The sequence below is a fragment of the Plodia interpunctella genome, chromosome 24, assembly GCF_027563975.2.
Source record: "Plodia interpunctella isolate USDA-ARS_2022_Savannah chromosome 24, ilPloInte3.2, whole genome shotgun sequence".
NCBI classification, from domain to species: Eukaryota; Metazoa; Arthropoda; class Insecta; order Lepidoptera; family Pyralidae; genus Plodia; species Plodia interpunctella.
The window spans coordinates 6,946,468-6,960,366 of NC_071317.1; the positions used below are offsets into that span (position 1 = coordinate 6,946,468).

The 13,899-nt window shown below is 34.4% G+C and overlaps 3 protein-coding genes across 4 annotated transcripts; 1 reads left to right on the plus strand and 2 right to left on the minus strand.

Annotated features, from left to right (window-relative positions):
* Positions 1–185: 185 nt before the first annotated feature.
* On the plus strand, positions 186–3,181 carry LOC128680524 (uncharacterized). Its single transcript, XM_053763738.1, has 2 exons — positions 186–649; positions 899–3,181. Exons 1-2 carry the CDS (start codon positions 547–549, stop codon positions 2,332–2,334), a joined length of 1,539 nt encoding a protein of 512 aa, XP_053619713.1. The 5' UTR covers positions 186–546; the 3' UTR covers positions 2,335–3,181.
* LOC128680526 (nucleoplasmin-like protein) lies at positions 3,169–7,844 on the minus strand. Of its 2 annotated transcripts, XM_053763740.1 has the most exons (6): positions 7,651–7,807; positions 6,832–6,971; positions 6,181–6,306; positions 5,626–5,751; positions 5,062–5,112; positions 3,169–4,055 (listed from the first exon to the last, which is right to left on the minus strand). In XM_053763740.1, the coding sequence occupies exons 1-6, from the start codon at positions 7,670–7,672 to the stop codon at positions 3,954–3,956; spliced, it is 567 nt and encodes a 188-aa protein (XP_053619715.1). In that variant the 5' UTR covers positions 7,673–7,807; the 3' UTR covers positions 3,169–3,953. The 2 variants fall into 2 exon arrangements, with proteins under 2 accessions (XP_053619715.1, XP_053619716.1); XM_053763741.1 differs by lacking the exon at positions 5,062–5,112 and having other exon boundaries at positions 7,651–7,844.
* Positions 7,845–8,787: 943 nt separating this feature from the next.
* On the minus strand, positions 8,788–10,636 carry LOC128680421 (uncharacterized). The gene is made up of 4 exons (XM_053763562.2): positions 10,281–10,636; positions 10,070–10,190; positions 9,653–9,799; positions 8,788–9,547 (listed from the first exon to the last, which is right to left on the minus strand). Exons 1-4 carry the CDS (start codon positions 10,535–10,537, stop codon positions 9,158–9,160), a joined length of 915 nt encoding a protein of 304 aa, XP_053619537.1. The 5' UTR covers positions 10,538–10,636; the 3' UTR covers positions 8,788–9,157.
* Positions 10,637–13,899: the final 3,263 nt, after the last annotated feature.

Below are 13,899 nucleotides of genomic sequence, written 5' to 3' on the forward strand. Positions count from 1 at the left end.
AGACTATCTATGCTCTGCCTAGCTCAGTTGGACATATAGTAGTAGTTTCTTTTTTTTTTTTAATTTCATGGCTCCATCGTTCGCCAAAACGATGATATTGCCAACGTCAAGGTTGATATTGACACTCAATACAAAAGACTTGGCTGTATGGGCTAGTACCCTTTGCCTCCTCAATAAAATGAGGGAATAAACAAAAAAAAATTGAGATTGACACGGTATATAATATGTTATAATGATATATGAAACTTAGTGCATTGCATTTGCATGGTGGCTCATACTCAACTCATGGTGCATGTGCATTTGACTTTTGATTAATTGATGATAGATACATGTAACAATGACCAAATCATCGTTTTGGCGAACGATGGAGCCATGAAATTAAAAAAAAGATTTATTTATTGCACTGCACTTGTTTGATATAGGTAAACTAATATATTTTTTGTATATTCTACATACAATATGAAATGCATGACATAATTTGCTGCACAATCAAAGAAAAGAAACAAACAAAAGATACCGAGCCGGTCCTGTCCTGTGGGAATTAAGATGGACTTAAATAATTCTCAGAACCAAAGTTATTGGTTTGTTGTTCGTGAGGACCAGAGCAATGTCATTTTTAGTACGAATAATGTCATACAGAATCCACAAAGTAAGTATATTTGTTAAGTGTGCAAAAAGCTAATAGGTTTAAGTTGGTCGATTTTCGATGATTTATTTGTTTCCAAAACCTGCTTTCCGTGATCACTAGCTCCTGGTGTGTGTTTAGCCCCCATATAATTTTCGGAATAAAAAGTACCTTATAATTGTGTATTATTCCAAGATAAAAAATAATCATTCTTGCTCTCACATATTGTTTACTTGTTCTCTTTTTATTTATATAATATTTTTATTACTTCAGTTGCAGGACATGAAACCAGGTATATTGTTGATACAAGTGATAACCACCAGTACATACAACTACACAAGCCTGAAATAGTTGAGCCCAATGTAGAGCCCGAAGAAACTCCTGCTCCAGTTGACATTGACAACTTTTGGGACAGACACAAGGTCCAGTTGTTACTCTCCTTGTGGCGAGATGACCGTTTCAAAGATACCAACAACAAGGACAAGACTATGTGGGACCAGGTGGCTGCAGTAGTGGGTATCAATGAAGTTGAATGTATAAGAAAATATAAAAGCTTGAGGCGCACCTATGCAAGATTGTTGAAGAAAGCAAGATTAGGTGAAAATGTCAAATGGATTCACTATAACATCTGTGATGAAATTTTTAAAGATTGCAAAACATTGTCTCCATCTGCCCTTGGGCCCTGGGAAGACAAAAAGATAAGGAGGCTGCTTGCACTCTATATAGAAAATCTCCACAGATTTCGGGACAGAGATTGCTTCCAAAGGGACATATGGAAGGAGATAGCATCTGCATTAAACACAAGTGAATATAATTGTTACCAAAAGTTTAGAAACCTAAAGAGAAGGTATTTTTCTTGGTTGGACAAGAAAGGGAATACTGGAAGGCAAATTAAATGGCCTTACCTCCAATACTTTGAGAGAATATTTTATGATTATGAACCTTCTATATATTCCTGGGATAGCAACAAGATCAAGCAGTTAATTGACACTTACTGCCAGATTGCATATAAATTTAGGAGTCCTAACTTCAGGAAAAAAGAACTATGGAAGGAAATAGGAGAAATAGTTGGAAAGAAAGCTAGTGATTGTGATAGAAAGTTCCGAAACCTGAAGCAAACTTATTTTCGATTGAAGATGAGGGCTGACACTGGCAGACCTGTGACAAAATGGAAGTACTATAAGGATTTCGAAACATTATACAATATGAAAAGTAGTAGAAATGGTGCACCATTCACCAGATTTCAAGATGAAGATTATGTGATACAAATGTTGACATTTATAATTGATAATATAGAAAAGTTTAAATGTTCAAAGAGGAAACGGAAGTACTTTTGGAGGCTCATAGGCCCAAAACTGGGATTGACAGCAGATGAGTGCGACCGTAAATTTAGAAACCTCAAGCAAACCTACATCAGACTGCGAGAACAAAAAGACCAGAGTGGAAAGTTAAATAAATGGCCATATTATTCTTACTTTGATAAGATATTTGAAGATTGGTCAGCAGAGCAACCAATCTATAATACCGTGGATGGTAGAAGTGGGGATTTTGATAACCACACCATATCAGAAATAAGAAAGGTGATGCGTGATATGCAGGACAGACATAATGGAGACAAGTTTAACAAGCTGGTTCAAGCTATGCAAGACTCCAATGATATTCAAAGAGAGAGGAATATAATTCTGAAAGCTCTTCTGGACAGAAGATGAAAGAAATGTGTTCAGTTTATGATTATTTTTTAATATAAAAGTGGCAGAACAGATTTTTTTATATTCTCGCCATAGAAACTAGACTTTGACCCGATTTGACTTTGGATCCCCAGACCATTTAGCTCAGATCAGATCATCCACAAAATCAATCACCAAACTAAGATGTACAACTAAGTCGCGCGAGGTCCTGTGACGGTGTTCAAAGGCGCGCGCGACATTTTTAGCCGGGGAGGTATAACGGAGTCTAGCCGAAGATATGAAACGATTTGCTACCTAATAGGCTGTACCTAGATCTAGCCGAAGATAAGCTACACCTACATGTAATGTGGACCGGCTGCACTGGGTATAGCCAAAAATAAATAGGCTACAACTAGGTCTACCCGGAATGATAACTGCTATAGGTAGGCATAGCAAGTTTAGCCATAGTAACATTGGTACCTACTTAAACTCATTCGTTCGACAGACCCGTGAGTTGGGGTTGGTCCCGCCGTCTTGACGCTTACGTTTTTGGTGTATCTCAGTCGTTCCACTAAAATATCCCGTTCCCAATATTTAATCAGAGATTAGTACCTACGTAATAAAGATCGGGTCTAAAAAACAAAGGGCGCGTAATGTGGAACGAGTGAACATAATTTACGCGCTCTTGATCCCTGTCCTCTTTTCTTCATCTTTGAGATCCATTGATGGATGTTTTTGCACTTATGTCCACGTCATGTAATCCATGATCCCTGACTTTATGAAATATCAATGGGCGACACATGCAATCTCCTGACATAGCAGCATTATAATAAGTGTTGTGTCGGGGGTGGTTATAAGTATGAAATAAAAATAGTATGAAGTTTAGAAATGTTTTATTACCGTTCTTATGCTTTTAAATGTATATGTACAAACAAACTATATTAGATTATCAGTTTTCATTCTGAAATGAGAAATCATTAGCAAATTCAATTATATGTCGACCGGCTACTGCTACAAAAGTGATCAATGTCTTAAAAGTACACTGATTATGCTTAGTCTTAACTTAAAAATACGTCTGTATGAATTTACTTAAATATTACATTTGACATCCATAACACTATACCACAGTAAGGAATGGAAAAAAAATTTTAGACAAAAAAAATAGTGAAATATTCACGCGATCTCACTAACCACATAGGATTAAGTCTGAAAAATACCTCGACCGTGGGTCGTACAAAACGTAAGACCGGATATCACGAAAAGTCACTCGTTCACGCTCTCAATCACTCGATCGATATAACGCTAACCTAGGCTGAATTACCACACTATGTAGTTACGACTAAGTGCTCGGGGCCGACCGCCGCCGGGAGCCCACCCGCGTCATGTCTCCAAATGTCACACCATTTGTATACGAAACTACCTTTGATTATTAATTTTTAACTTCGAGATCATAAAAACAATGTTCGCTTGACATAGAAATAGATGATATATTCACTATTTGTAACGAGTTTTCGAAGCCTCTTTTGTAAAAACAAATCGACTTAGAAAAGAGTAAATTTGAAAATAGAGATAGAAATTTGGAGAATAGGACACGCGTGAGAAATAGATGTTGTTCTCCCGGAGTCAGTCTTGAAGAGGTCGGCCGGCGGGCGGCAGGCGGCTCACTTCTTGGCGTTCTTCTTCGGCGACGGGGCTTTGCCTTTGGCGTTGTTTGACATTTTCGCCTTCTTGCCCTTGGGCTCGCCTTCCTCGTCATCCTCATCCTGTCAATATTAACATTTTTATTGTCATTTATATGATGTGATATTTCCTGAAAATTATACAGAGAAATATAACTTTATAGATGCATAATCTGTATATACTAAATAAACCATAAAAACTGAATGTCACAAATACACGCAAGCCACAACAAGCAAAAAATTATATATACAAAATAATAAGTTCTTTACATACATGCGCTGTTGCTTGCAAACATGTGACTAGCAGACAATATAACAATAAAAGTATAAAAATATAAGGTAAGACAATATCTCCATTCTACATGAATAACTAGGAATTAATTTATAGATTTACTCTATTTAACGTAAATATATACGTGAATGATTTATCTATGATTTTTAGAGAATCAATATGGACACATGGACGGACAGTCCATGTACTTATTCAACATTTTGGTAAAATTGTTGTGAATTTAACATTTTTCAAATTCAACATTATAAATTCAGGATGCTAAATTCAGTAACTTTAGGTCTCTCTTCAGTAAGTTTGTCACGTCTTATAGAAAACATGATAGCTATCAGAAGGTAAAGGGCGAAATGAAATACAGAAAACCAACAGCCAATGTTTTTTGAACTATCATCAATTTGGAAAAATAAATTTTGGTTTTACATCTCAGCCCAGTTTAACAAATATGACAGTTATTGTGAAGTTATCGCTAAGAACACTTACAACGATATTTTTGCAGGAGTTGATGGAAATGCTATTTTTGAACTGCAATTTAATAGGTACTGAAAAATGGGGACAGACCAACTTTCACTATGCTGACATATAAACTAAGATTTATAAAATCTGTGGTCAACTGAGAACTGTCATATTTTATGGCAAAACTGGGTATTTAGGTCCTTTTCCCTCTGTTGAGCGTCATCGGAAGGAACCCTGCGCTTTGCATACATAACAATCATGTTACTCCAATTAGGAGTCTATTTCACACATGACATGAAAAGCGCGAAAGTTTCGAAAAATACTTTATTAGTTGAAGGTTTTCAGTACCTCATTCGTCTTGCGCTTGCCTGCAGACGGTTTCCTTTTATTTTCATCGTCCTGCAAATTATTATCTACTGTATCACAAGGGCATTAACCTATATTCAAATAGTCGCCTTAGTTCATGGCTTTAATCCTTGTCTTCTAAGACCAGCCTAGCTCAGATATAAAGTTTCCAGAACACACATTTCCATAGAGTAAATTCACATAGATTAATAGAAGTCATTTAGTACATAAAGTCTGTTCATTATTCCTGCTTATGATATTTGCCAACTCTCATTAGATATACAAATCATGCTCGTCTTAAATTCAAAAAATATTATTATGCTAACAAATGTATGTACTGAAATGAACATATGAAAATACTTAATTAGGAAAAATGTCTAGTGACCCACAAGTTTCCTGTGCATTGCGGTGCCCTGATGTCACTATTGTTGCCTATCAGCTGCTTAGACTTTGTGTCCCTTAGTGGCCTCGTATGACTTTCATGGGAAAAAATGGTTGTTTTATTCTAGGGCAGACCATACGCCACTATTCGTTATTTTACAGTAAACAAGCCTTAATAAAACTGACCTTGAACTGAGAGTCATCACCTTCTTCCTCATCCAACATTTCCTCTTCCATTTCCTCCATTTCTTCAAACTCATCGACCAGAGCCCCCAGCAGGTGCTGGCCAATCAGATGCACTGGTCCTGATCCCTATATAAATCATCTCATGTAGTCATATAATATCACTAGTTTGTGAGGTATACCACAGTAGACATACGGTCAGACAAATGCCTCATACGCATCATAAGCGAGCAGAGAGACGTCAAAACGACGTCACTCACCCGTCAAATGTGTAAAACACATGGTAAGAATTTATCATCATTAGATAAAAATATCGACAGCCCAATGATGGCTTGCATACTAATATTACAAATGATGCAAGAATAATATTCAATAATGTTCGTAAATTTGCCATCAACATCTAAAGAAGTTTCCTCATACTCCATTGGATGATATGGAGTGATCCTATAATAGGGTGGAAAGCACTCACTGGGTGATCCTTTTCAATACACATATTATTTTGAAATGCTGAGTCTAAATAATAGTTACTAGCAGCAACTATAAGTAGATAATTCTTACCTGTACAAGTGTGAAAGTGACTGGTGCATCGGGGAATTCAATATCAAGGCGCGCGTGCCTCGTCTCGCCGACCTTGAGGACGGCTACTGGGATCTTCACTGAGTCCTGTAGAGACATTGTCTCTACCTGCAAAACATTAAAAGGATTACTAATTAATGTTTAAATCATAAATTGTAATTTGCTATACAAAGTGGAACTCTATACTTTATTATTATAGATAAATTTAGGGTTTGTTCGAGGGCACACACCTGTCAATGTGTTCACATGGTATTTATTTATCATCATTCAAATAATGCAAGTAGCCATTCTATTAGTGTTGCTACAATATTGTATTGAGACAAAACAAAGACTGATATACTTTCCTTAAAAATAAAGTTGTTACTCATCACTATTATTATGTTTGTAGATAAGAATCAAAGATCCATTGTTTCTTTTCATAAGTATAAAAATAAAGCCTACCATCACCACAATATTGCCATCAATGATCCCTACTTTGCTATATTGAAAATTTGCTAACTTGTCTTTTTATGATGGATTGATTTGATTGGGTTGATATACTACTATGACTGCTGTACATTATAATGTTTTAGCACAACTACTGCCAATATAGAAGAAAATGTGTTACGATTCCCGCAATTAGCAATGACTGACCTGTACGACATTGAGTTCATCGGGCTTGGCCTCTGGTCCTAATAACGCTTGGCGTATGAGGAGTTTGTTGGTGCGCGGGTACTCCGCTTTCGCCTCGGGGTCCCATGTCTCGGATTGGTGTGACGCCGACAAGGTAGCACCTGAAACACCACAATATTACGAATCAATGCCCGGCCGGCAACACCCAATGCGTTCGTTATTTGTCACTCATCATAACCTCAAATTTATGAACTTAGCAACACTTTGCACAAGGTTTGAAGTATTTAGCACTATTAGGTATCCTAGTTTTAATCTTAACGCTGAAGATTACTCGAGATAAACAGATACATGTATCACAATGATAATAAAAAAAACAACTTCGGACGCTTGACGCCTTACATTCGAATTACGCGCCCTTGCGCCATACTTTCGCACGTTTCCTTTTCGACCACATTTTTGCAAAATCAATAGCTACCCACGCTGTAACTTAGGACTATTTTTAGGTACTTTCACGGTAATATTCGATAAGCAAAATTGTCGAATTAGCTTGAACATAGATGAAAATGGCGGCAAGTGTAATACAAACTCGAGATAATATTTACACTATTGGCAATTTACGTTATAAGAATTAAGTACAAGGATCCAAAATCTTAAACAGGTAAAGTTAATTTAACTTACACCAAGGAAAATAGTAAATATGCCGCAACGCAAATGAAAATGGCGAGTGCCGGGTGTCAAAGCTGACGCTAATTCAATATTGTTTTCGGGAACAAAGTACAATTCACTTTACACAAATAAAAGCAAACTAAAAATATTCATTAAATAAAGTTTCGTACTAACCATAAAAATATTCGTCAGACATGATGATTTCACTAATTTATTGAGATTGAGGCGACACGTTCACATGCGATGCCGGTGCACACAAATCTGGAGATGAGTATTGCCAACAACAGATTTGAAGTTGCAATGCAAATAAACTAATTTTTGCTTGACATTGACACTATGACCCACTTGTGTATATAAAAATTATTTATTTCTCTTTGAAAAATACTGGGACATTTTGGGGTAAAAGAACAATAAAACGTTTTTGAATTTTTTGAGAATGCAAGGAAATAGTGAAAACATATGCACTAAACAAAATAAACCGAAAACGATAGCCATCAAAATTTTCTTAGTAGACTGTGACTACCTGTGTAATGGAAAACTATAATATTTTGTGTAAAATAATTTGGAAAGAGCATTTTTTTGTTTTCCCTTATAAATAAAAGGAATTCGTAAAAATGTGATGGTGGCGCTAGTGTGCAGTAATATATAACCATAGATATAAAAGAAATATCACCATTAAAATGGCCTGCATTGTCTGTGCATCTCCTAAATTCGAGGGAAATGAAATAAAGTGGCGCATGGAAACATTATACAGAGTATAGACAATCGACTTTTATTTTCTTAGGAATCTTACACATTTGTCAAAATTTTTATCACGTTGTGTTTAAGAGGATGCATGATCGTCGGCAAGCGCCACCGCCATGAGTGCATTGTTATCATTTTTTTTTCACTAACATAATGTTCTTATATCTGTTTTTTTTATTAGCGAAAACTTAAAATTTATCTTACAAATTATTCTAACTGGATAAAGGATTTTATTAGACAGTACCTATTATAGTTATTTATGGGTTCAGTCACCACATAAAATATATCTATAAAAATCGCAGTAAGGAAAGACTTGGCTTGGTTATACCTAGATAGAGATTTTATCACTTTTTATAGAGCTTAATCGAAACTTGGCTAGTGTTATACAAATTTTTTTGTCGGGATATCACTTCTTTTTTCAGAAAGCAGTTTCAGTAGATGATTTCATTTCATCTCAAACTTTGACCTTGACCTTGACTTTCGACTTTTATTTTATTTCATTTATTTTTTTGATTTTTTCATTTAAATTCATACTCATTTATTTTATTTGTTAAATAAGTGTACATGTACAAGAGGTCCATCACACTGAATAACTTTTGTTAAGGCGACGTTTCCATCAGAGGAAGTATCATCCCACATCACGCTGAATAAATTTTGCAAAGGCAGTATGTTGATATATATAATTGCACGGCTTTCGCTTTCTCATCAAGATCACCAAATAGTCTAGATCTTCGATATTCCTATATTAGACATTATACCCTATCCCTGTACCAAATTTCGTCTTAGCTACTGAGAATTACCAGATCTATTTTGATGATCAGTGAGCGAGTGAATCATGGATTATATCATGCATAAATCTATGAAAAATTTCTTAAATCACGATCATCTTGTTTTGTAAATAAATAGTAAGTTATCGATATGTTTCAATGATTTATTATTATTTTAAACCTAAACAAGTATCTGACTTTGATGGAAATAAATAGTCACAGTTTATACTTCCACGGTTTTTCATTTTGAGTACTTTTAGATCATGTTTAAATTTTAAAACCTCCTCAGACTTAGAATAATCAGTAAAATATATAGATGAAAAATAATCTGGGGTGGATGTTTTGCCTATAGATTTACTAATAACATTATCTTTTGCTTCATATGAGAGAATTGAAATTTTAAGTTGCATGTTCTCATAGTGGAGCTGCCCATAAGACTTAATATCTTTAAGATTTTTTTTTCTATTTTGAGATATTTTTGATAATGCGAGTAACTTATTTATCAATCTATCTAGAGTTTCTTGATTTTCTTGTAGCAAGGAGATAATATTTTCACACATCTGTAACATTTCGGAAAATCAATGAAGTATTATTGTTAAGCTTTACTTTTGTTGTAATTATATCAGAATAATAAATGGTACTAGTTAGTGAATTATATTACTAACTTTTTCAGTTTGTGACTGTAACAGGCATATTTTATTTTTTAAACATTTCTTAGCATAACTTATCTTCATGTATTTCCTACAAATATTGAAGATCACTTCATCCTTAATCTTCACTTGTTGATACAAATCTAAATTATTAACTTCTGGCTAGAATAAAACAGACGACATTAAGGAGAGTAAAGCGCTCACTTTATAATTTGTCATGCAGCTAGACAGCAGATGTACAAAAGAAATAAAAATAATAAAGACACACATGATTTTTTAACAAATTGGAATAACTACTACTTACTAAAATACAGCCACATTGAAAAATAAGTAGACGCCTTTAGGTAGGTTTGTAGGAGTAATCATAAAATTCTAACTAATTAAAAACGGATATTTCATGTTAGGTATGTTTATACATAGTTAGATAAATACCTTTTTGATATGGTAAATACTGATGTTCTTTGGCGTTAAATCTCCATTTGGTAAAAATGGTTTGGTGGAATACTTCTTCAATTCTCGAAGTAGGTATTCCTTTTCTTTAAAATGTATTTCTCTAAAAGCAACAAAATTATCAAAAATACTTATATGTGACCATAATTATGTAACTTTTTTAATTTTTTTAAACTTATATATTTGTAACCACCTTTCATCGTCGATTTCTTGTTTCAAGTTTCTGTTCGTTAATTGCACAGATTTTAATTCTAAATTCAGTTTTTCTTTCTCATCGGAAATAATTTTTATTGCCACATCCTGATTTTCTAAACGTTTATTTAGATATTCGACGTTTTCTCTAAGAAGTTGAACCTCAAAAATTAATTTTGATTTCTCGTCCAAATATTGTTCTTTATATTTCAAAGAGGATTTCAGTGAAGTTTTAGATACGATACGTCTCAAATTCATTTAAAATTATTAAAATATATAGAATAAAATTACGAATAAAAATAGTTAAAAATATTACATGAAAAATACGTCCCAAAATATATGTCATATTGTCATGAAAGCTTCATGCTATGTTTATGATTGATTGGGTGTCATTCAAATAAGGTTTTAATATTTTAATAATAGATTAATAGATTATATTTAGAAGGGCCCCACGCGCGCTATCTCTGATAACCCCATAGTTATATGAACATAAAGTTCACACATGTAAAGTTATTATATTTGTGCATGTTCATATATCTGTGGATAAACCCCATGACAAACCCACATATATAAAAATATTACATTGTAATCTTCTTATATCTATGGGCAAATCCGAGCAGAGATCTTCGATGCATATGTAGGTAATGTTCTTATGAATGTGGATGACATGGATTTAGTAAATAATTCGTACAACGGAGTACCTACTAATTCCATGGTGGACGCAAGTACACGAGGAGACCGACTCCAAGTAAGTAGACACGTTAATTTTGTCACCGTTCCCACCTGACATAAGCCACGACTTTGAAGTCGTTTTCATTAATATATTCTAGTTGGTATGTAATCTCCGCTAGGAGTAATATCCCAGATATAAAGAAAGAAAGAAAGAAAGAAATCATTTATTCGGCAAACACATAAAATCCAAACATACAAAAGAGTAACAAATAAATATCGAATAAAATATGTAAGCCGAAATGGCGACCAGCTCAGCATGGTGCCAAGGTATCAAGCCAAGGCGCTGATTTTCAGCTGGAACCAAGTACAAAAGTAGGTATGGTGGCAAAATAAACAAGTTAATATGTACGGAAACAGAAACAAACAAAAACAAACAACAGCAAAACAATAGGATTAAACATATGACTTAGGAAAAAATGTAAAAAAAGGAATAAGGATAAATTACATGGAAGTTATGGAAAATATATATATATATAAAGTATAAATATGAACCTAAAAATAATTCAATGTATTGCCCTCAATTTGCCGCAATAAAGTAAACTCTTTGATGCGCTTACGGAATATTGTGACAGATGACAAATTACGAAGAGGGGGAGGTAAATTGTTCCAGATTTTGGCTGCGGCATACTTGAAACTACCTTTAAAAGCTGTTAATTTGTGACTCTGAACAATGAGAAGGCCAAGACGAGATCTAGAAGACCAGTTTAGCTTTTCTAATAAATATAGGGGTTTACGGTATTTAACAATTCCAAAGAGGAGAGTAGATAGATGAATGTAGCGGCGTGACGACATGTTTAGCATTTTTGCAGAATTGATGAAGGGTGATACATGTTGTCGCGGTGGAATGTTAAAGCAATATCTTGCACAAGCATTTTGAACTTTTTGAATGAGTGCCTTAGTTTTTGCTAAAAGTCGCGGTCCATAAACAGAGTCAACGTAATTAAATTTTGACAAAATTAATGATTCAGTAAGATTTATACGAAGTTTGAGGCAAAGATAATCTCTTATTTTGTATAAAAGTTTTAAACGGTAAAAGCAGTTACGGGAAATTTCTACTATGTATGAATGAAAACGAAGTTCAGAGTCCATCAACAGACCTAGATTACGAGCTTCTGAAGTAGAAGTAATAGACTGTCCATTTATGTATAATTGTGGCGATTGAGATTGAATTTCATTTAATTGGTGCTGAGTGCCTAGTATCATATACTTGGATTTATTTGGGTTTAAGTGGAGGAAATTCAGTTTAGACCATTGGTTCAACCGGTCAAGATCATTGTTTAATTTTGTAACGGCTGAGTTAACACTATCTGGTTTGCATGATATATATAATTGAAGATCGTCAGCATACATATGAAATTTAGCATGTTTTATAGAGTAAGATATGTCTAACATGTAAAGAATGAACAACACAGGTCCAAGGATGGAGCCTTGCGGGACTCCCCTTTTTACTGGGGATGAAGACGAAACCATGGGAGATCCGTTACTTTTGTAGATTTTGACATATTGAGAACGGTCACACAGGTAGCTTCGAAACCACTCGAGAGTAGACGCTTCGAAACCATAAGAAGATAGCTTGTGAAGTAAGAGAGGTATATCAATGCTATCAAAGGCACGAGAAAAGTCAAGAAGAACAAGAAAAGTGCCCATTCCATTATCTTGGGCTTCTAAGATATTACTCGTAACGTCGAGCAAGGCTGTGGCTGTACTATGTTTCTTTCTGAATCCTGACTGTGCTTCTGGGAGAATTTGATTGGTCTCCAGAAATTCAGTTAATTGTAAATGCACTACCTTTTCTAGTATTTTAGAAAGAATTGAAAGGATACTTATTGGGCGAAGATCATTTACGGTGAGAGGGTTTGAATTTTTTGGTAGAGGTCTGACAATTGCAGTTTTCCAGGTATCCGGAAAGATAGAAGTAGATATAGATTCATTGATGATGAGGGTAATAGATTCAAGAGAATAGGGTAGGGTTAGTAAGATCATGTCTAGGGAAATCTGATCAACTCCTTGAGCATTTGATTTAAGATTATGTACTATTTGAGAGATGATTTCAGAACTAACAGATTTAAGTTTGAAAGTAGCGTCTGTTTTAGGTATGTTATTATAAGACGAAGGATTCGATGGATGCAAAACAATATTAGGAGAGGGGTTAAGAAAGTGTTTGTTTATTTCTTCAGGAGAGGAAATGTGATTGGGTAAATCGTTTTCATGTTTGGGTGGCAAGACATTGGATTTAAGGTTTTTCCACAAAATTTTAGGATTATCTAGGTTCTTGTTGATATAAAACTCAAAATATGCTTTTTTTTCCCTTTCAATAGCAGAAGTCACATAGTTTCTTAGTTTTTTGTAATATTCAAGATGGTTATCTTTCCTAGTTTTATAATATCTTTTGTGGGCTTCATTTCTAAGTTTAAACATTAACTTTATATTGTCGGTTATCCAAGGATAATAACGATCTCTAATAACAATTGATTTTAATGGTGCATGTTTATCAAATAGTTGAAGTATAGTGTTATTGAAAGTAGATACCATCTCATTAACGTTATCTGCATCTTTAATAGAATCCCAAGGAACAAGTTTCAAGTCTTGTTCAAATAAGGTAGTATCTATGTCTTTTATAGGTCTATAGGAAATATGTTTGGGACATGGTTTATCTTTTTTAAAATTTAACTCACATGTTATCAGAGCATGGTTGCTCAATTTGCTGCCAATAACGTCAATTGTCACATCTCTAACTCGAGCGTCAGTGCAGATGACGTCAATAAGAGTGGCACTATGATCGGTAAAATGGGTTGGTGATTTCACAACTTGTTCTAGATTGAGAAGCTCAATTAATTCTAACAATTTTGCAGATTCAGGAGATGTTTTATCCAAAAGGTTTATGTTAA